Source organism: Carassius auratus, chromosome 28, assembly GCF_003368295.1.
Source record: "Carassius auratus strain Wakin chromosome 28, ASM336829v1, whole genome shotgun sequence".
Lineage (NCBI taxonomy): Eukaryota > Metazoa > Chordata > Actinopteri > Cypriniformes > Cyprinidae > Carassius > Carassius auratus.
Window position 1 is genome coordinate 14,436,409 of NC_039270.1, and position 23,442 is coordinate 14,459,850.

Below are 23,442 nucleotides of genomic sequence, written 5' to 3' on the forward strand. Positions count from 1 at the left end.
TAAAATAGTCGACCCTACTGTTGTGTAGTAGGTAGGAATAATAGGTTTTGACTGATTGATTTGCCTGTTTGTTTTATATTATTGAGGTCATTACTCCTTTAATGATATGGCCAGGAAAAACAAGGCTTATTTTCTGTCGTTTAACATAATAGTTTTTCACTTAGGGTGAATTCAAGTAAATTGGGCCACTTTTTACCACTGACATTACCTGAGCTAACCTTCTTTAAAATCAATAACCGTCCTTAATTAGTCAGCCTCCACAGGCCATATTTGTCACAGGCCATTTACTGGGTTGAATGATCCGAGCTCTTTGATTTGGGATCTGTTTCCTCACAGCACTTTGGAATAGTCCCGTCAACTTTGTGACTAAATGTTCACACTAGTCCTAGTTCCCTCATCCTCCTGGGTGTAGTTCTTCCCTCATTAAAGAGGCGGGGACAGATTCTACAGCATTTGAGCTGTCAAGATCACTGTTTGAGACGGTCTGCTGTTGAAAAATGTATATATTGGTCACTCTTAAATTAAAAAGGGTGAAAAGGCAGCAGGCTTCATGAGGTAGAAGATGGTGCTAGTAATGTAAGGCTCAGAAATAGTAGTAATAATAATAAAAGCGTTAACTAAAATAGTTTAGGGACTGGTCACAGAGAATTTAAAGCACACAATATGATGATGACAACAATGACAATGAGACTACAGGAAGTGGTCTTATACCAGAGAAACCACCTTCAAATGAAAAGCAAACCACAGTGCGAGGGACACTGAAAATAGTGGGACAAAAATACCTTTTAATCAGTCACTTTGTTAAGGTCTTACCTTAGCACTATGGGACAGTATATTTAATTTAAAATCAACAGATGCTATCAGAATAATAGCTATTATTTATCGACATAATAAGAAATATGCTAAATAAAGAAATAAAAGCGGAACGAACGTATGAGAGCAAACAGATATGATTGACTGCACTCCCTTTCCACTGTTTTCGGAAACACCCTTCACAGGTAACCTCGGTCACGTGGCCCGGTCTGGGCTGTTCATGACGTCACGCCCGCTCTGCCTCGTTCTGGTCAGCTGATGCTCGCGACCGAGAGGATTCAGAGAAAGCAGCACTCCGTTTCAACTGTTTAAACTCAGTAAGTTACATTGTTCTTGCTAAAATAACTGTGTTCTCACATAATAACTGCTTTCTACCGTCCAGTGAGTTGTGTTTGGAAGAGAAGAGCGCGTTTTCTTTCAGCTTCTCGGAATGCGCTGTTGAGTATTAAACGTTACGTTATCCGAGATGACGTTTACAACCTGTCGGTGATAATTAGCATTAGCGCTTTAACGCTCTGTTACTGCAGTTTCATTTGTCACGTTTAAATTGGAAACTTATTTCCATTTGTTACAATAAAAAACTGAAGTGTATAAAGTGGCACTTTGCCCTACTACTTGTTGACGTGTAAACTTGTGTTGACAGCTAACGTAACGTACGCTTCTGTCCTCCGCCAGGCTAACGTTTGTTAATAAGCCGGTGTCTGCGTTTACTCCTTCTTACAGTTCAACGGTAAAATACGCTTTTTGCCGTAATAATTTGTTTAGTATACAATACTCTGAAAAAGGGGCTCAGAAAACCTCGACTGCTCACCATTTAGCAAAGCAGCTAATATAACAGTTAATGCAAAAAAATCTCTATGGCTTTTCTGTCTGACACTATATTGTGGAGGGAAAATAGTGTAACGTAAAAATACTTTAAATATAAGATGAAATTAAGTGAAATCATAAAAACATTTCGTTAGTGTAACGACTAATTGATAAATAATACACTTAAGTTACCCTAACAGTGCAGTAGAAAGAAAAATCATAATAATGCAACGTAATAGAAACTAAACACTTTCCAAATAATATTTTACACATTTTTCACAGTATAGACTGGATTCTTTAAATGAAGCTATATAGCTGCTGTTTAGGTCTTAGTACTGGGATGCTACAGTATTGTGCTGATGGGTTGGACAACCTTAGCTTCAACAGTTCCCTGGGTTTGTGAGGTGATAAAGAATTCTATTCTATTCTGTTGCAGCTTTGGTTGAGTCAGCAGGACAGTTACTCAAAAGAAACCTTATTGGTATAAATCCTGCCACAGGAGTTCACATTATTAATATGATGTCTCATTGTAGGATCTGTTTTTGAAAGACCTTGCATTGGTCCACTGCACTGATACCTGATGATGCTGAGACGGCTGTATGTAGTTGTACAGGAGAATGGAAAAAAAAAAGAGCAGGATACAGAGAGATAGCTGAAAGAGTATCTGCATCTTGATAATTCTCAGAGGTGCTGCATTATTCAGCACGTGTGGAATTACCCATGAAACAACGAGTACTTGCGCCCCATTCTGACCACTTAAAAGTTTTAAAATGGACCTAGCAGAAATATCAAATTTCTTATTTTGCTATGTCAGTTTTCTTTGTGTCTTATTGTTCCACAAAGTGCCTGTGTGTTGGTAATGTCTAGTACGGATTTAGAGAGTCACATGGCGCAGCTTAATCTATAATCCGCTCGCTGTGAGTGGAGTCCATCGTACAATCATTCTTCATGAATAATATTAAACTTCTTTCAGTGAAGGACTGCTTTGGAGAATGGGCTACAATTTACAATTCACTCCTTTGATAGGACCACATGCATTTCAACGAGAAGATCAGGATTTGCCCTAGGAGAGCACATGCCATGCAGTTGTAGCGGTAGGTCCAGGGAAAGAAAAGTTCATCGGGTTATTCTGTGTAATCGCTGAATGCTCCTGTGTGTTTTCCTCATTCTTCTGAGATGGCATGTGCTTATTCTCTCGGCTCTTTGGAGCATCACATGCCATGAGAATGGTGAAAGAGCAAAGAAGCGTAACATTCTTTGCGTGTCCTCTCCGCACAAGATTGTGGAATCTTTCCTAAGGCATTTTCCTGGATTGTATTACTGTTTAAGAACAGTCATTAGTTCAAGATAGTCTAGATGACAGTGCATAATGCTCTTGGTGTTATGAAATGAGGCAGAAGCTTTGCCTTGAGTAGAAGTAGGGCTGGCTGATTAATCTGAATTTATTTGCGATAATGATTTTAGTTTTCAACCATTAAGAAAACAATATAATAAGGATATAATTATTATTATTATTGTGCCACATTCCATTTTTCCTGTATATGTCCTTTCCTTTACAGCAGAGTGATTTGGGTTACCCTCAGTGTTTAGAAGGTGGTGCAAGTGCATTACAACACAGTTGGTCTTATTAGACTAATTAGATCTGTCTATCTCGTTATATATGGAATTGCATTCAAATCTGTTTATTTGTTTATTTATTTTTGAAGTTAGATCATTTAAAATATATAACATTGTATAAAACAAAATATAATTGAGCGGCCCTGGTTTGCAGGTTGATTTTTCACAGCTGCTGATATGTTATCTAAAAGCAAGCTTCTTGTACAATACTGTCAGATAACCATTAAATATTAACTTTGAAAACAGACCATTAATATGATTCTCATGACTTGTAAACTATCAGCGTGTGCAATGAAGCTCAGCTCACGGTCACGGAGCATTTATCTGTGGCATCGTCATCTTGCTGGACTGTGAGCATAACAGAATTGGCACAGAATCAGTAAACAGATCACAATTATTGTTGAGGTTTAATATGCTGATGTGCTGTTTTAAAGGCTGTCTTCCTTTTGGTTAAAGTAAACCTTACATTCGCTCAATCATTTTGGCTTAACCACTGTGCTTGGTGTCAGACAAAAGTATTACTCAATACAATGTGAAGCATACCTTTTGTATTTCTAGTATTAGCATTTGTGTTTTCTTCCTCTTCCCTCAGACATTCTCCCCTTAGTGCATTGGGTAGAGAGCAGTGCATTATGGGGGAGCTGTTTCGCAGTGAGGAGATGACTCTGGCCCAGCTCTTTCTCCAGTCTGAGTCTGCCTACTGCTGTGTCAGTGAGCTGGGGGAGATCGGCATGGTGCAGTTCAGAGATGTAAGTATAGGCCACGTCATAATTCACTGCTGATTAATTCCTGGAACATTCACTGAAACCCATTCAAAACAGAGGGCAAACAGAGGGCCTTCATAGTGACTCATGGCACTAACATTGATATCATTGTCAACAAATGTCAGCGTAACTGATCAAATAAGCATTAGAACATAAACATTCATAGACTTTTTTTCTATTCATAGAAATTGCCACTACAAGAAATGCTTTAGGGCCAGACATGTACAGTGGTGTTGTAATTCTTTCTTTACTTTTAATGTCCCTGCAGCATTGATGAATATGCGATAGTACAGATGTGTTGCATACAATATTTTAAGCATTACTTTATCAAGCAAACTTGATTTCACTGCTGCTGGGATGGGAAACAGATAGAGAGCAAATAATATTCAGTAGAGTGTAAGATTTAAATGGCTATCAGATACACAAACATTATGACCTCAAACAGGAAGTGATTGTGAAACATTGCTCAAAACATTGCTCTCTCATCCTTGTACCCTCATCTAGTTATTCACAGCCAACAGTGTTGTTTTTGTCTCATGTGGAATCATTGATCTGTTGTGAATATGACTACTTTGCAGTTTCTTCTCACGCCCCTTGGTGTAAATGTTGCTTCCTTGTCTTTGAGAGAATGGTACTGTAATTGTATATCAATTGGTCAGTGACCTTTTCTCTTTCATTGAATTGCAGTTGAACCCCGATGTGAACGTTTTCCAGAGGAAGTTTGTGAATGAAGTCCGTCGGTGTGAGGAGATGGACCGCAAACTAAGTGAGTTATTGAGTTAGCATTGCTGACGTAATGAGCTGAAAATCATTGCTGACACAGCATCATGAGTTCTGGTTAAATTCAGTGGAAAAATGATTTTTTTTCTCCTTTACTGGAGAAATGCTTCTCTCCTTTACTGTTTTCTCTGCTTGATCATGTTTTTTTTCTTTTCTTTTCAAGGATTTGTTGAGAAGGAAATCAAAAAGGCTAACATACCTGTTGTAGACACAGGGGAGAACCCAGAGGTCCCTTTTCCACGAGACATGATTGATTTGGAGGTATAAAAACTTAATGGACAACTCAAAATAAGGCTGAAAATGAGAATTAAAAATAAAAAGGACCCATAATTAAAATCGCTTGGTTTAAGAAACATTATGAGCTGCCCACAGAGGCACTGTATCAAGGCAGCAAATGCAACTCATAAAACATTGTGATGAGCACAGTGCTAAAACACAGAGATGGTGCATGAGGAGAGAGCTTGTTGATTACAAATATTGTAAGTCTTTTGTTGATTTAGATCAAATGGACTGCTATATGATTGAATGTAAATGTAAAATATTCTTATTTCATTCAATATTGAACATTTTGATTAGATTATTGATTAAACATATTGAATTACATATAATCAATGTTCTTTTAAACTTTCTAAACATTAAAGCACTAAACAAAAAAATTAAGCACAGAATTGATAACAGAAAATGTTTCTTGAGCAGCAAATCAGCTTATTAGAATGATATCTGAAGGATCATGTGACACTAAAGACTGGAGTAATGACTTTGCATCACAGAATAAAAGTTTTGAATGCATTTAATGAGTTGTCCTCCTTTCACTTTTTGTAGGCCACCTTTGAAAAGCTGGAGAATGAGCTGAAGGAGATCAACACCAACCAGGAAGCCCTGAAGAAGAACTTCCTGGAGCTAACTGAGCTTAAGCACATCCTCAGACGAACACAGCAGTTCTTTGATGAGGTCTGTAATACCTCATCTCTTACAAAACCTTAAGCCTTTAGAGTTTCCTGTGGTATTTCCTGAGGCATTTTACACGGTACATGATGTGCGGCAAGCTTTGCTTGCGATCTTGCAGTCTTAGTTGTCTTTTTCCATTTCTCACACTCTTGAGAGGTGCCTGTGCAACCAAAACAAGATCTACTGCTGCTTCAGCTTGAGCAAAAATACGCTGATTCTGAACGGGGCGATCACTGTTATGTTTATGTAATTGATGGCTAATGAAGCCATTAAATATTAAAATAAACCTCTCCTCAACGTTGTCCTTTGACCAAGTTAAAGCTTAATACTATTTCATTGTTTGTAAGTAAAATCAGCTTGGATTGGTCAATGGCATGTAACATTTAAGAAAGCTAGCAGAAGCTGTTTTTTGTGCTTAACTTTCTGTGTTGTTTTCTTGTGTTGCCATGTTCCACTTCTCTTCCATTTAGCCTGAATCGGGAACTCGCTGTTCCCCTTTACCGTGTAAAATGGCCTTTACTCACAAATGGCATACACAGTGGTTGAATTAGAATACAAACTATCATATCAAAATAATTAACACCATTCAGTAGACAAATCAACAAACGCTCTAACACAAACACAGGAGCAATGTTTTTCCCCATGTCTGTGATAATTTTCAAGCTGACAAAGACAGATGCATGTCTAACAGATTGAAAGGCCATTCTCTGAATTCCTGGTCACATCTCAGCCGCTGGTGATGATGTCACACTGCCCTTCCCAAGACCAGTTCTTCAAGGTGTTCGACTCACTATTCACACGTTTCTTGAACCTGTAAAAAAAAATGCTCAGCCTTTTGTGCCCATGATAATAAGCTACTACCAGGGTGTTTCTTTTCTGTCTTTCAGTCTGTTGGAGATCTTTGACTATACATTTCTTGTGCTTCCTGGACACTGATCTGAACTATAAAGTTTTATTGCAATATTTATTTACAAGTTATAAAAGATAATTTGAGCGCAAGCATTTAGGTTGTTAGCTGTCTTGTAAATCATTCACTTTACACTTCCACTAACTTGGGCTCTCTCAGACTGGTGGTGGGCGGTGTGTGGTGTGAGGCTGGTGTGGCTCAGTGGTTAAAAAAACAAAACCAGCCATTTCAAACTGTTCAAGGACCAATCCCAGTGCCCTTGAGTTAAGCACATCACCATCTTTTCCTTGGAATAACTTGTATTGAAATTTGCTTTGGGTAAAAGCTGTCAGCTGATTTAATCTAATAAATCCTCTACTGTAAATAAATCAAAATAAATTTTTTTCTTTTCAATAATTTCATTGAAAACTTAAGTTAAACATAAATTTGTCTTATTCATGTAATATGAAAGAAGTACTTAAAGGGGGGGTGAAATGCTATTTCATGCATACTGAGTTTTTTACACTGTTAAAGAGTTGGATTCCCATGCTAAACATGGACAAAGTTTCAAAAATTAAGTTATACGTTTGAAGGAGTATTTTTGTTCCCAAAATACTCCTTCCGGTTTGTCACAAGTTTCGGAAAGTTTTTTTCGAGTATGGCTCTGTGTGACGTTAGATGGAGCGGAATTTCCTTATATGGGTCCTGAGGCACTTCTCCTGGAAGAGCGCGCGCTCCCGTATAGCAGAGCAGAGAGCACAACAGACTTCACTGATCAGAGCGAGAGCGTCGCGAAATGTCACAAAAGAAGTGTGTTTTTGGTTGCCAGGGCAAGACAACCCTGCACAGATTACCAAAAAAAAAAAAAAAACAGCATTAAGGGACCAGTGGATGGAGTTTATTTTTACAGAGCATCAACAGAGTTGTGCAAGTGTTTTTGTTTGTTCCCCTGCATTTCGAAGATGCTTGTTTTACAAACAAGGCCCAGTTTGACGACGGATTTGCGTATCGTTTATTTCTTAAGGATGATGCAATCCCAACGAAAAAGGGTCACGATCGTGTGTTGGAACCGCAGGCGGTGAGTAAAACTGCTTCAAATATCTCTGCCTCCTTGTTAGTACGTCCCCTCCCATTCCAGAGACCCGGGTTTGAGCCCCGCTCGGAGCGAGTCGTTGCTGCTGCTGCTCTCATTCAGTTTCAGCCTCTGGATCTGATTCTGGATCATAAATAAATGGCTGAATCTGACTGTTACCCATGGTTGTTTTGGATGATGGTTTTTTCCTCAAGGTAATGTCAGCTTCCAAACGCTCTCAACTCAAAAGCCTACTGGCGCTCGTGATTCTTTAGCTCCGCCCACACGTCACGCCTCTAGGCGCTCGTGTTTTTCCGGGAAACATCGGTACAGACTATCTTTCTCTTATGAATATAATAAAACTAAAGACTTTTTGGATTTATGAAGGATGCAGTACTACTCTATAGGTACTCAAGATTAACAGGATATTGAGTGAAAACGAGCATTTCACCCCCCCCTTTAACATTAACATGCAGAGCTTTGAAGTATTACAACATCTATCAATATTAAGCTAACTACAACAGCTTGATACCTTAATGTACCTTTGCCCTGTTTTAAGTAAAGGGCCCTTGATTTGTTAGAAAACAATTTCCTGAAACAATATTATCAACACTACAATTAACTTTGATCCAAAATCAGATAATTTTAACCGAAGGAGAAAAATAAATCCAAATATTGTTCTCTTTTCCTTTTTGTTAGATGGAAGACCCTGCACTTTTGGAAGAGTCATCAACTCTACTGGACCCGAATGAGGTTGGACGTGCCGCTCCTCTTAGGCTTGGGTGAGTATGGCAGTGAGTCTTACCAAGCTCTGTTATGGACCGCTAAAACACTGATGCTCTCAAATGTAGAAATTACAGTACAGCCTGATCTCATTCTTTTGAAATGCTTTCAGTGTATCATGTTACCTCACAAATTGCATCTCCTGATGGTCATTATCACTGAAGTTCAGAGAAATTCAATTTCTCTGTATGTGGATATGCTTGGATGAAACTCAGATGTTAATGGGGATTGCACACTTCCTGATGTCTGTTTCTCTGCCTATTTCTTTTTTACGTTGCCAAAACTCTAGAAGAATGCAGCACAGGTCTTTTAAATGGCTCTAAATGTATATGGGTATATGTGGAATATTGAATGTTTTATTGGTAGTAATATGGATTGAGTTAAAGAACTAAACAGGTAAAAACACACAGTACAGAGGGAGAGGTAGCTTTAAAATAGGTTTATGCTATTAAAACAATAGTAATAAAGAGGGATTTAACACACATTCTTAAGTAACTGCTGCTAATGCCAGTGGGTTTGTCATGGATCTATGATCAGTAATTCTAGTATGCCTTTAAGACTTAGCATGAAACACATTTTTTCCATTTACAGCATTGGATGAAAGGAAAGCATCATCAGAGGAGTTAAGAGATGAAAGTAAAGAGGAATGAGGACATACCTTAATATAATGTAGTTTTTTCAGTATAAGATGCGGATCAGTTATTAGATGGGGGCTGAAACAGGACACATTGGCCAGATGGTAGAGTAATAGATTACTGACACGTTGCACTCACCTGCTGGTTGCAGGTTTGTTGCAGGGGTGATTGGCAGAGAAAGGATTCCCACCTTCGAGAGGATGCTGTGGAGAGTTTGTCGTGGAAATGTCTTCCTGCGACAGGCAGACATCGAAGACCCACTTGAAGACCCTGCCACAGTCAGTTTCCCCGTGAAAAAAAAGAAAGAAATAACTTTAAGATAAATTTTCAAGAGCTTCCTCTTATGTTTTTTTTTCTTTTTCCAGGGAGACCATGTGCACAAGTCTGTGTTCATCATTTTCTTCCAGGGAGACCAGCTGAAAAACAGAGTCAAGAAGATTTGTGAAGGGTATGAGAGCATTACTGCCCAGTCTCAATACAGAGTGACCAAAACATAAGAAAATGGTTTGAGATTTTGAAAACATTACATTGTTTTCTGGTTTTGTAGAATTTGGTTTGGTAATTTTTTTTTAATTGGTTTTGAAAGAAGATTCTTATGCTCACCAAGGCTGCATTTTTTTTTTTTTTTTTTTTTCTAAAATACAGGATGGTAATCTTATGAAATATTATTACAATTTAAAATAGATTTAAATATATTTCTTAAAAGCCACATTTTTTATAATTCTTATTATTAGCAGTGTTCCAAATAGCATTTTTTTTTTTTTGTGGAAATCTTTCGGCACAATTTTCTTTGTCACTTTTGTTCAATATAATGCATTTTTGCAATATAATGCATTCTTACAGTATTAATTTCTGTAAAAAAATCTTACTCACGCCAAACCTTTGATAGTGTATTTTTATAGTGTTGTGTGTATTTGACATATTCTTGAAATTAATGTATTCCATATTCATATATTTTACCAATATGTTAGCTTTCGGGCATCACTGTACCCCTGTCCCGAGACCCCTCAAGAGAGGAAGGAAATGGCAGCTGGAGTCAACACTCGAATTGATGATCTCCAGATGGTAAGACCTAAATGCACTATGCGTACACGCATATATACACACACACACACACACACACACACATACACACACATTCTCTCACAAAGACTTAATTTTGCTTATGAGCAAAGATTATATACCTCTGTTATATTTCTTTGACCAAATTATATAAGTGCATGTAGATAAAGCTTTTCTTTTTCTTGTTAGAGGTCAGTTAAATCTTATGGATGTGTCCTGACATAATCTAGTTCTGTTAGGATTGTTCTCTGTGTTGCTTTGTTCACTCTGTCCACAAATCTGAATTAGTTTTCAAATCCTGCAACACTGTTTGCACTGTCCGTTTACAAATGATGAAATCTGATCTGCTCATTCAAATGTTATCACCAATATCTGGTCCATCTGCGTCTGCTGCTATAGTAACAATTGTAAGCACCAACACAATGGCAAGACCACCTGTTCGCAGTCTGAACAAAGTTGATATGTCCCCATCTGTGTGTGTTTGTGTCTCATCTGTTTCTGTCCGAGCGGTATGTGAAAGAACAGTCCTCTGTCTGATCAGAGGTTCTTACGTCAGAGATTCTTAAATTAAGATCACAAAATAAGTTAGAAAAACAAAGCGTAGATGTTTACCGAGTGCCTAAAAGATTTAAACAGGAAAGCAAACAAACTCATGAATGCATGCTGCTTGGTTTGTATTGATGTAACTTATTTATGATTTGACAGTACATCAATTGATGCCATTTGCTTTATAAACTCCAGCTTGAGTGGCGTAATTGAGTTACATAACAAAATGAGTGTGATCAGGAGATTTGTGCTGTGCCAAGTACAGATTAGATTAGAGCAGGGTGGATTTCACTAAATCAGTAAAATAACTTCTTAAAAAATAAATGACAAGTAAATGTTAAAAAGTACATGATACTACAAACAGCCAGAAGTTGCCCACATAATTGAAATTTTGATGTATTTTTGTTCTTATGTCAGTAAGATTTTCACATTTCACAGTTAGTGCAGATCACTGTGTCACTATAATATGAGAGTACATGGCTATTTAATTAAATGTATTTATTTTAAATTGATATTAATTCATGTTAATTCATTTTTTTTTGGCTTGTGGCGCCCCCTGCGGGCGTCTGTATCACTTTGAAAACCTCTGGATTAGACTTCAGGTCTCAAACTCTGCACAGCTGTGTGTGTTTGTCTTTTTCTAATTTTCTTCTCTGTTTTTCTTTTTTTATTTTCTCTCTCGAGCTGAGATTAAACTAACAGACGTACAGTAGAGTGCAGGTTGATATGACTGTATTATCTGCTGGCTGTGTCAGTGCACAGTCTGTAAGTCTGAGGGAATCTCCCTCAGTGAGTCATTAGGGGCTCCTTGTAGGCGTAATTGGGGCACAGCTTGGATGGTGTTTCGTCTCTGGGTCTTTGATAGAATCACTCACAATGCCTTGTTTGGGAAGGAAAACGTTGGGTGAGTGTGTCCACACACATTTACATAGTACCCATAGCTTTCCCACCCACACAGATGCCCACACAGTTTAGACCTTCAGCACATGGCAGGGCAATTTATCACCACTGTTTAGTTCTTACGTTACAACCCTCTACGGACACCTTGGCAATTGAATCGCCATTGGCTAGTAAATATTTTAGTTTACTGGCCAGACTTATATATATTAGTCTGGCCAGTAAAATAAAATATATATATATATATATATATATATATATATATATATATATATATATATATATATATATATATATATATATATTTTTTTTTTTTTAAATGGCATTGCTTTTTAAATATCTGAAAGTACTCTCTTAACATCAGTCAGTGAAGCATTATAATATGATAATCAAGTATTATTTAATGATAGTTATTATCGAACTAGAATTAAAACTTGATTACCATGTATGAATGCATAGATATTTTAACATTTTAACTGGACTGGTGGTGATGATTTGTTGGTCATTCAGTGTTTCTGTAAAAAAAAAAAAAGGATAGAACTAACAATAATACTTAAAAGATGATAATTATAATACGAATTCTACTAATAAGCCATTATAAAATGCAAGAATTAGCGAGCTACTGGATTCATGAATATTAATCGGGTTGTGCGCATTCGCTCGAACTGATTTGCTGAAATCAAAACGGGGACGTTATCAGGTGAGCACGAGCTGATGAGATTGTCATTTGTGCATCAGCTCCGCCCACTACTGGAAAACCAGACAGTTCTTAAAAGCTGAAAATAATCATAGGAACTCTATTATTTTGACAGGAAAATACAATAAAGTATATCGTTTACATGTAGCGTGTCAATTCTGCATGTATGTAAGACTCTCTCGCTCTCTATGGTCTCACCAAAGCAACAGCGAGTGGTGCATCTTTACACTAAAGTTTACGGTACGTCAAACACAGGTACGTTGTGCATCCATTGAGATGAACTGAGAAATATCACAGATTGCTTAACGGAGAGAGAAACTCAGTCAGAGAGTGTTCGGTGAGTGAACATATATCTGATCTATATATACTTTGCATCCAAGTAACACACTGGCAAGTACAATCTGAGAATTTATTAGCCAGTGGCGAATTTTAGACATCATTTAGTTACATATGTGAGTGATTTACTCGCAATGAAGAGGGTTCCGTTAGATTTATTCAGTGTCTGCACAGTGGCACATTCAAGTTTCCTGATTAAGTTCTGTAGACAGCTATTTAGAGCAAGATTTTGGGCTATTGTAGACAAGACTACCCTCAAAACATGACAACATCAAAATTGATCAACAAAAATCTGAAAAGAAACTCTTGTTGTCATTGCATCACCAGTTACAACTGTATGGTGCTTTTCACAGCGGGCGTCTCATAGTGAGAGTTCCTGTCTGTGCATATCCACATACAGAGGGAGTTTGTTCTTCACATTCGCCACACTTATTTGTTGATTCTCACTTATCCCACACCCTCGGAAAACCCACATGCATATCTGTTTGCTCTCTGACTATTCAAAAGAAATGAAGGAACATATCCAAGCACAAGAGTGCTGACAGGGCCGGGACCGAAGTGTGTGCTCGAGTTCCATGTCACTGACTCACTTCGAGCTATTAGCGGGCCTGTTTGCCCCTGAGGTGAGAGAGAATGGTCACTATGCGTGTGTGTGTATGTGTGTGTGTTCCTGTCTGGCAGGAATGGTTAATGTCCCTGTGATCCTCTCACAGATTTGGAGAGAATTCGGTACCCTTTAGTAAAGCACACATGCCATGTTTGTGTTTCTGTTGCTGTTTGAGAAAGACGGAAGCTCTTTGGGACACAGTATTAAGGATTACACAAATCCCTGAGTGGGCGAGTTTGCCTGATTTGTCAGCGTGGGTGAGTCTCCATATCTTTCCAGCGTGGGTGAGCATGTGGGATATTCTAGCGTGGGCGAGCGTGTCTGATTTTAGAGTGGGCGGCTGCGTATGTCCCACCCGTGTGAGGGAGAATGCGCACTTGGACGTTAATGTAGCCACTCTATCCGTCTAACATGCCAACCAGATACTGCTTCCCTGGCCACTCCTGAATGATTGAGAAATCCACCTTACTTAAATAGAAGTTATATTGGCTATGTTCACACAACCAATGTTTGGGATTCACAAACATATTTACCAATAGTTATGGCTCTTGAATTTTCCTGTTCATACAATAACTGGCAAAGGGTGCTTGTATACTTTTCAATGAACAAATAGCTGAAGTTGAGCATCTGTTCGTCGCTATTCTTGCAATAGCTCTGTATAACATCTGCAGCTATTGTGACTAAAGTGGGGTGGCATTGGCATTTTTGTTCCATGCTAAAAACAAATGACTCTTCTGATGGTTCCTCAAAAAGATTTACAAGCCCATGAGAAAAGTAATGATTTGAATCCTTATCATTACTCCAGCCCCAAATGTTTTTCTGTCATGACTCAAACTAAACAGAGAATTGTTTTAATATGTGTAATTAGCCTGACTTAACATCAGTCATACAAAAGATATATTCTTTTTTTTCGGAAAAACATTCAGACATTTATAGGATATTGAACAGGATATACAGACATTTGAGGACATGTCAGACTTGACTTTAAACTGCATCCTGCTCAGAGTCAGTCCTCTCAGGCTGCTCTTTCAGCTCTGATTGTGTCTATATCACATCACTTGTTGAGGGATCTCATGTTTCCTGTTGTGACCCCTCCTCTTCCTCTCTGCTGTGTGTTCCAGGTGCTGAATCAGACGGAGGATCACAGGCAGCGTGTTTTGCAGGCGGCTGCTAAGACTGTCCGAGTATGGTTCATCAAGGTCCGGAAGATGAAAGCCATTTATCACACTCTGAACCTCTGCAACATCGATGTCACTCAGAAGTGTCTGATCGCTGAGATATGGTGCCCTGTGTCCGATCTAGACTCCATTCAGTTTGCCCTGCGTCGGGGCACGGTGAGGACACACACTTGCATCCACTAATATTGATTGATGCTTCTGTAAACCTACTAAGATCTTAAGCCAGAGGAGGTTGGTACAGTGTCTCATTCTTCAGGCTGCTACTTACTATAACTGAATCCAGCAAATCAAATCACAGCGTAACGTTTTCCTCTTTATAATTCCATTTACTCTCTAATGAGCACATCATTGATAAAGTGATTCATTGTCATGAGTATGACATCTGATCTCAAATTAACGTCTTAAATGTTACATTTGGCCAGTCATTGTCATTTGAACTCAAATTAGGGCTCCACTAAAGAGATATTTAGGCTAATTTGAGAAATAATATAGACATATTAGAACTGTTGTAGTTTATAGATATTTTAAAGACCCTAGCTTGATGGTTGTTGTTGACAAACATTATATCCTATTAAAACAGTATATTGTTATGGAGACATATTTTATGGCCAGTATTCTTTAGTTTATGTAGTAGCACAATTTGCTGCTTGCTATAGCTAGTTTGTTATATCAGAGGGGAGGTCATTCTTATTCATAAAGTATTTAATTGGGGATAAGATGGGTTAGTTCCCAAGTGCATGATGAGGGTTAAATACTTTTGGCCTTTGTTCCCTGAAGAGAGGTAGAGTACATTATAAATGCATAAATATAATACCTTTTCCATTTCTTTGGAATAAAAACTTCAGTGTTAACTCTTGTGACTTTTCTTGTGCCATCCTGTCATAGGAAGAAAAGTCAATAACACATTCAGTATAAAAATGTTACTAATATCAGCAAATTAATTTGTTTAAGCACGTTGTTGTATCTACAAAATCCAATATCAGTCCTCTAATTCGTATATATGGGTATACCTGTAGTACTTAAAACATCTCTTGAATAAAACACATCTTGAGTATTTTAAACTTGCAGTTACCCGATTTTGCAGTTAAATATGTGTGGATCTGTATGGACATAACATATCTGTATGGACATAAGTTACATTTGTGCAGGTATTAAAAAAAGTCTTACATTTGATTTAATAGGCTCCTGATATAAGCTGCAGTTCATTGGGGCTGTATTTAGTCCATTTTACTTTGGCATGTTACACCACATATATTACCACCACACACGTGTTGTCTCTAAGGAGTAGCCGATTTGTTCTTGTCATCACATACAATGACTCACATTTTGTAAACATGGTTTTAGCTTCTATTATCCCAGGACACACAGACACATGCACACAGGGGACTGAGTGCTTAGGACGGAATGCCCAGATGCTTTTACGTTGAGTCATGAGACCCCTCAGATCAAAGTTTGAATTTTCCTATGGTGTAGAGCAGCTGAAACTTGATCCCCTTCTCACAGCACCACAAGTGGACTGTGTCCATCACATCGCTGATGAGAAAGCGGACACAACGCGGGAGGAGATAGGCAGTGGAAATTCATTGCCTCAGTTTTTTTCTGGTTTTCATTCATTTACATTAATTAAGTTTTAAATAGTACATAATGAAAATGTATTTAAAAAAAGATGTATTTAAAAGACATTTATTTTGTGTTTTTATTGCATACTAGTATATAGTGCCGTCAATTAATAGCCACAGAGTAAGAATGATTGTTTGGCAGCGCTTTGGCACAGCAATCTGAATTTTGACTAAACACATGAACCAAACTTGTATAAGCATGTTCTCCACTATGTTATGACCGATATTAGTGAGCGGTTTGTTTGTGTAGTATTTATTTCTTGATTTATTACACAGTTTAATGAATTGGTGGGTCTCGGGGTGATCTAGTGCATGCTGAAGATCACTTGAGTGATGGATTCTAGATTCTTAAAAGCTTTTCACAGCAGATGGTGTGATGCCTCTATGAGGCCTGGGATGTCACACTTTACTACAGGACAGTGAGGGCAGAGCGGGTGTAATACCTGTAATCCCTGTGGTGAGAGGTTGTAGTGTAAGGGTCAGAGGTCACTGCAGTGTTAACCTTGTAATAGTCACACCATAAGAGGATTAACCGCTCACACAAATTTGCCTTCTGTTCTCCTATGTCTGCCTTTGTCTATTATAGAGTTAAAACTGCTTAAGCATTCTTTATATAATGCTGGACTTACAGCCAGCAAACTACAGATGGATTCTTATAGCCAATTTGTAAATCCATGGAAAGCATTGTTTGATAACCAAAAAGCGGCTTCCTTCTGAACTTAAACTAGAAATGTAATAGTGTTAAGTCCATTTAGGCAGTGTGTTGAAATGTGAAGTATTGTGCTTGCGTGCTAGTTCAAAGCCTGTCCTTACACATGACATTTTTCCTCATGCCTTATTTAACTAGCAGCTATTAATATCAGCTGTCTTACACATTGCCTCCATACGCGGTTACATGCTGTGGACTCAATACTCAAGTTCAGTTCACAATATGCAGCATCTGCTTGAAATTTAAGCAGACAAGTGACACTATTTCCACGGATAAATGAGCATTTACGTAAATGCAATGTAAAGTTGCAATGTAGAGGCATGCATACAACTGTGCCACTGTTTTTCTGGGAAGCAAACTGGGGCATTTCTTTTCATGCATGAATGTTTGTGTTAAATTCTGCTCTATTTGCTCTATCTCTTTCAGGAGAGAAGTGGATCCACTGTTCCCTCCATCTTAAACCGAATGCAGACCAAACAGACCCCACCCACCTACAACAAAACCAATAAGTTCACCTCGGGCTTTCAGAACATCGTTGATGCCTATGGCATCAGCAACTACCGGGAAATCAACCCAGGTAACCCTGACCTTTAATAGTTTTGTCCCAAACTCCTCTGCAGTGATTAAAATGAGCTCATGTTGTGCTACCTTTTTTTAAATTTATTTGTACTTTTTTGTGGGTGTCTCAACATATTGTTTGTATCCATGTTTGTGCTTCTATGTTCAGCTCCATACACCATCATCACCTTCCCCTTCCTGTTTGCGGTCATGTTTGGCGATCTAGGTCATGGTATACTCATGACCTGTGCTGCACTTTATTTGGTACTGCGAGAGAGCCGATTAATTGCCCAGAAAAACGATAATGAGGTATCCATTCTCCCATCCATTTATCCAGCCATCTCATAAATATTGTCTTATTCTTTTGTTCAAATCAACATTTTATTTCATAGAGCTTTATGTGTAGATCCTGAAAACAGAAAATATTGATCCTATTGTTTTTAACTTGTTAATTAGCATGAAATTAAGTTTCGAAGAGAAGAAGTTTAGTTTAAAATTTATAAGATAGATTATTTTCTTTTAATAAAACAACATGGTCTGAAAATGTACTTTCTTTTTAATGATTCAACATTTATTTGGTAATTTGGGCTACTACAAATCACGGTGTTCTCTCTTTCTCTAGATGTTTAGCATGGTTTTTGCGGGCCGTTACATTATTCTCCTGATGGGAATATTTTCAGTGTATACTGGGATTATCTACAACGACTGTTTCTCCAAATCTCTCAATGTCTTTGGCTCGGGCTGGAGTGTCAGACCCATGTTTGGAGAGAAAGGAGGCAACTGGACGTGAGTTGTTCATTTCAAACCATTGATTTTACATTGATCTTGCTCTGTAGGTTCATTGTTGTTTTTTATGTCCCTCAGAAAATGTAGCTCTTATAATTAGCCACTTGTTTGGGATCAGATCAGATCTCCATGTGTGGCCATTAAGTCATTATTATTTGTCACACTGATTTTCCATTAACTCATTCAGGTCTGCGACACTGAAGGACAACCATGTATTACAGCTGGACCCTGCTGTGCCAAAAGTGTTTAATGGACCCTATCCAATTGGCATTGACCCAGTAAGCACCTAGTTAAAATATTTAAACAGTTCTGTGGCAAAGATTGTCTAACTTCAGCCCTTTAAGAGCTGTTTTCCTGTCTCCTCTTACAGATCTGGAACATTGCCACTAATAAGCTGAACTTTCTGAACTCCTTCAAGATGAAGATGTCGATCATTCTAGGAGTCATCCACATGACGTTTGGAGTTACTCTCAGTCTTTTCAATCACCTGTACGCACTTGTCTGTTGTTACTCTAAATAGATCTGTATCAGCATTTAATGCTAATTTAAGACTGTTTGTCAACGTGTGAAGGTACTTCAAAAAACCTCTGAACATCTACCTGGGTTTTATTCCGGAGATCATCTTCATGGTCAGCCTTTTTGGCTACCTGGTGCTGCTCATTTTTTACAAGTGGTTGGCATATGATGCCAATAGCTCAAAAGAAGCCCCCAGTCTTCTGATAACCTTCATCAACATGTGCCTCTTCAGTTACAATGATCCCACCAACAAGCCATTTTACACGGGACAGGTACACACACCAATATCACGTGAATTCAGCAGGATATGTGGCAAAGGAGACCAACTTGATACATAAAGTTAATGTTTCTCTCTTTTTTTCTGTCTCTGTAGGTTGCAATTCAGTGTCTGCTAGTTATTATAGCTCTTGCCTGTGTACCGTGTATGCTTATAGTAAAGACCCTAGTAATGCGCAGGCAATACCTCTGGAGAAGAAATCTGGTAAGGACACAACATTAGAGATTCCTGCATGTCCAGTTTTTAAGCCTTTTTATTTTTAGAAAGTGTTTTTTTTTTTTATCTTGTAATTTCGATCATTGCTACATCAGTACTGAAAGTCTTCAGAATATTCATTAATGTCCGCGTGGATGTCTCTGAAGTATAATTATTAGGCCTCGAAAGAACATGGAAATTAATATAATCTTTGAAAGGCCATGCTACTTTTTTATACTCAATATACACTACTAGTTTGGGGTCAGTAGGATATTTAAATATTTGTAAAATTAGTCTCTTATGAAGTGAGCAATAGCAGAAATATTGACAAAGATTATAGAATATATGTGCATTCTAATATGCTTTATTGTATTGGTTAGAAAGTGGAGGAACCATGATAACCTAGATTATTGTATAATGGCTCATCTAAAATGTATACATTACTTGTAAACACAACCATGACTGCATGATTGCTGCAGGGAACACAAAACTTTGGGGGAATCCGTGTGGGCAACGGCCCCACAGAGGATGAAGCAGAGATCATCCAACATGACCAGCTCTCCCAAAACTTAGAAGATGAATCACCTGAGGTGAGGGAAATCTCTCTTTTTTTATTTTGTCTTTGTTTTTCTCCTAACTATCCTATAGAGTAACTAATAATTTTACTAATTAAATCCTTTGCCCATCCTTGTTTATTTTTCATTTTACGAAGATGCTTTAGTTTGTGAACTCTAACAATAGTCTTTCTATAGCCAGAGAATGACGCGTGTTCTGCCGACCCATTTATCTGAATATTTATTTGGGTCGGGACACTCCATGTGATGTCATCTGTTGATCCTGAGAATAACTTAACGCTTTATCATAAGAATATTTAAAGTGAATGTCTTTATAGTAGTCTATGTGATACTTGTTTCCACCCCCACGGTGACAAGTCACACCCAGGTACCAAAAACGGCCGCCGTTGGCAGTGGGGTCACTCGCCTTCAGTAGGCATTCCATTCTGTGACTCACTGGAGCTGGGCTCTGCATACCAGAGCTGGTCTAAACTGGGGCAGCCCCTTTTTTATAGCACTGTCTCTCCCCCCATCCACTGTATCTCGTGGCAACCAGCCTCAAAACACTAAACAAACTCCCACCTGGCTAATTGGGTTTCTTTACACTGGAAATAAAGTGGAGGCAGATAACCTGCATTATTCTGAGGTTTGAGATTCAGTCTTTTCAGTGCGTCAGTGCCAAATAATCTTCCTCCTTCCATTCCAAACAGACCTGCCAGTAGCAGCCATTAAAGTCCGTTCACTGGAGACTGAAGTCAAATCCCTGGGATTGTTTATCTCTCTCATTTTGGCGTTTTCAGTGACCCTATAAAGTATTTGGTCACTGAAGCTGCACTTAAAAACAAATGATGCCAGACCTCGTAAATATTGTCCAAATCATGTCTGTCTCAAACTTAACTTATCTTTTTATGAGATGCTTTGCTTAGTGTGCTGTGCTCGTTTAAAAAATGCCACTTGCTTTGTTGTATTTTGTTTAATTAGTCATTCATGCATTTGTGGGTGTGGCTTAAGTGTCTGAATACTATTTGGGGCCACTGCATTTTATGACGACTGACAGTAAATGTGTTGGTCATTAGATCTTTTAATTTTTCTATAAACCAAAGTGTATTTTTCCTCTGACAAGCTTCTTCATCAGATTCTAACTCCGTCTTTAACCCTGTGTGTCTGTCTGTGCATGTGTCTGATTACCTTTCAAGCAGTCAGAGGAGGAAGTGGTAAGAGCAGACAGCCTTCTCGACTCTGTGTAGATGTTTTTTACGTTTGTGTGTGTGTGTGTGTATGTGCGCGCCATCATCCCGTATAGTCCTCCTGCTCTGTGTGTGTGTGTGTGTGTTCCTGCAGGCTTCAGTGTTGGGTGGTCTCCTGTAGTTGGTGTTCGATCCTTTTCCAGTACTTCTTGATAGATTCTTTTCTAGACACTCATTTTCCTCGGTTTAAGCCACCTTCATTACATGGGAATGATCCAGTGAGCCGTGCTGTTATTAGGATATGAAAGGCCCCTGCGCTGTGATTTTATTCTCAGGGCTGCTAATCATACTGTGATTGAGCTGGGAGTGGGATTAGATCTTTGTATTTTCATTAGTCTGAACAGCTCTTATTGGTCTCTTTCTCTCTCTCTCTCTCTCTTTAGTTTAATTTTGCAGATGTTGCAGTGCATCAAGCCATTCACACCATAGAATACTGCTTAGGCTGCATCTCAAATACTGCCTCTTATCTACGGCTTTGGGCGCTGAGTCTGGCCCATGCGCGTAAGTAATGCACACACACATTCATTTATTGTATTGCAATGACATGGAAATTTGATAATGCACAGATCTACTTTGTAGACTAGTAATTCAAGTCTTTGTAATCTCTATTAAATAAATAAATAAATGAAGAAAATCCATCATGAATGAAAATCCATAAGCTACAGCCCTGTACAAATGTCCGTACGATTCCAATTTGTCATCGTTTACAAGATGTTTCTCAAGTGTTTCTGTTTTCTTCCAGAGCTCTCTGAGGTCTTGTGGTCAATGGTGATGCACATGGGTCTGGCTTCTAGGAATTTTGGTGGATTCTTTGCGCTGTCAATCATCTTTGCCTTCTTTGCTACACTGACTGTGTTTATTCTGTTGGTCATGGAAGGGCTGTCTGCCTTCCTTCATGCTCTCCGATTGCATTGGTAAGGGCACACACATAATGCTTGCCTACTATAAATTAAAACAAGAGTAGATGTCGTTCCCTATCAGTGGCTACATACACACTGCTAGTCTAGCAAAATAGTTGTATTGACTATTCTGAGTGCTTTGTTATACTTTACACTCAAAATTTGTGAGAACTTCAATCTAAAACCAAACTCACTTCCTGATAAGATTTTTTTTATCAAATCTATGTACAAAACCAAACTACATTTGTATTTTGTTTTAAGAATTGCAATCCACTGACCTTGTTTCTCCACTTATTTTCTGAAGGGTGGAGTTCCAGAATAAGTTCTACACTGGACAGGGCTTCAAGTTCATGCCTTTTACATTTGACAGCATTCTGGAGGGCAAGTTTGAAGACTAAGCCACACCCACATTCTCTCCCTCCCCAACTGCCACCCCTCCAAACCACAGGAGCCCATCAGATTGCTTGTGAGATTTCATGATTCTTGTGAACACTGTGACTTTGCAAGGCTCTTAGTTTCTCAGGTGTTCTAGATCAGGACATATTTGGGATAATGTACATGCACTTAAACTAGATGTTAAATCGCTGAAGCTGAAAATAATCTGAGCTAGAAATGCATAATGTATTTGCAATTTACTTGGTAACTCTTCAATTCTTGCAGGAATATGTACTGATATGTAATAATGCAAACTCAAGGGGGTTTTCCATATAGCACACAGCATGTTCTTCTCATAAAAGCCTCATCAATTTGTACTCCTCAATCAAGGCAAAATATCATTACAGTTTCCCTCCCTTTATAACATAGTTGTCTGTATTTTTTCCTGTCTCTTAAATTATTGGAGTTTGTTTTTTATGTATCTTTTATCCTTTATGTTGACACATTTATATAATAGTTCTAGTGCAAAGGGACCTCATTTCAAATGCAGCAAAGAAAGCTTCACTTCGTGGCATTTCACAAGCTTCTGCCGAGAGGATATCCTCATCAAGCATATCTGGTTATTAGATGCAGGGAACCCCCAGATTTATTGCAGACCTTTGCATTCTTTTGGAAAATGTTAGTAAAGAGTAATTATATTTTAGTTGGCCTTGAACTGTCTTGCTGTTTTGTGTGTGTGTGTGTGTTTTGCTATTGCAATTTAAATGCAAATACACATTTAAACTATGTTAATCTCATGAATCTGCTGCGGTGCCCAGTTCTGGGTTTTTGATTGTTGTTTAGAAATGAGTTTACAACATAAACATGCATTGGCTCCTGAAATTAATGTGTTGGTTTAATAGATGTCAAGGGAGTCCTGGAGAAAATAACTCTACCAAGTAAAAGCAGTGAGTGAAGCTGAATGATTATGTCTTGTTTGTCAATAAAGAGTAAAGAGTGGATATGAACTCATGTGTTTTTTTTTTTGTTTTTTTTTTTTACATACACATGAGAAAATATCCTGTTAGTAAATCATGTCTATATATGTATTCAAGCATTATATATTATTAATTATGAAGAAGCATTAATAATAATGTATAGCATAATTATTACTTTTAATAAACATGTAATGATTATATAATATTTCTGTTTTCTTAAGTATTATTGCTGTTGTTTCACATTAGCCATGCTGATATTTGGAACGACAGCACTTGCACTAATTGTGATATTGCTTAATTTA

The 23,442-nt window shown here is 38.1% G+C and overlaps 1 protein-coding gene across 4 annotated transcripts; it reads left to right on the forward strand.

Moving 5' to 3' along the window:
- The first annotated feature begins 996 nt into the window (after window positions 1-996).
- atp6v0a1a (ATPase H+ transporting V0 subunit a1a) lies at window positions 997-23,162 on the forward strand. Of its 4 annotated transcripts, none has more exons than XM_026208065.1 (22): window positions 997-1,130; window positions 3,830-3,986; window positions 4,689-4,767; window positions 4,945-5,042; window positions 5,604-5,732; window positions 8,387-8,469; window positions 9,257-9,383; window positions 9,471-9,553; window positions 10,077-10,170; window positions 14,372-14,584; window positions 17,183-17,333; window positions 17,484-17,623; window positions 17,937-18,100; window positions 18,288-18,378; window positions 18,471-18,589; window positions 18,672-18,888; window positions 18,990-19,097; window positions 19,568-19,678; window positions 20,839-20,856; window positions 21,273-21,390; window positions 21,632-21,803; window positions 22,093-23,162. In XM_026208065.1, exons 2-22 carry the CDS (start codon window positions 3,870-3,872, stop codon window positions 22,184-22,186), a joined length of 2,526 nt encoding a protein of 841 aa, XP_026063850.1. In that variant the 5' UTR covers window positions 997-1,130; window positions 3,830-3,869; the 3' UTR covers window positions 22,187-23,162. The 4 variants fall into 4 exon arrangements, with proteins under 4 accessions (XP_026063850.1, XP_026063852.1, XP_026063853.1 ...); XM_026208067.1 differs by having other exon boundaries at window positions 20,842-20,856; XM_026208066.1 differs by lacking the exon at window positions 997-1,130 and adding an exon at window positions 2,608-2,714.
- Window positions 23,163-23,442: the final 280 nt, after the last annotated feature.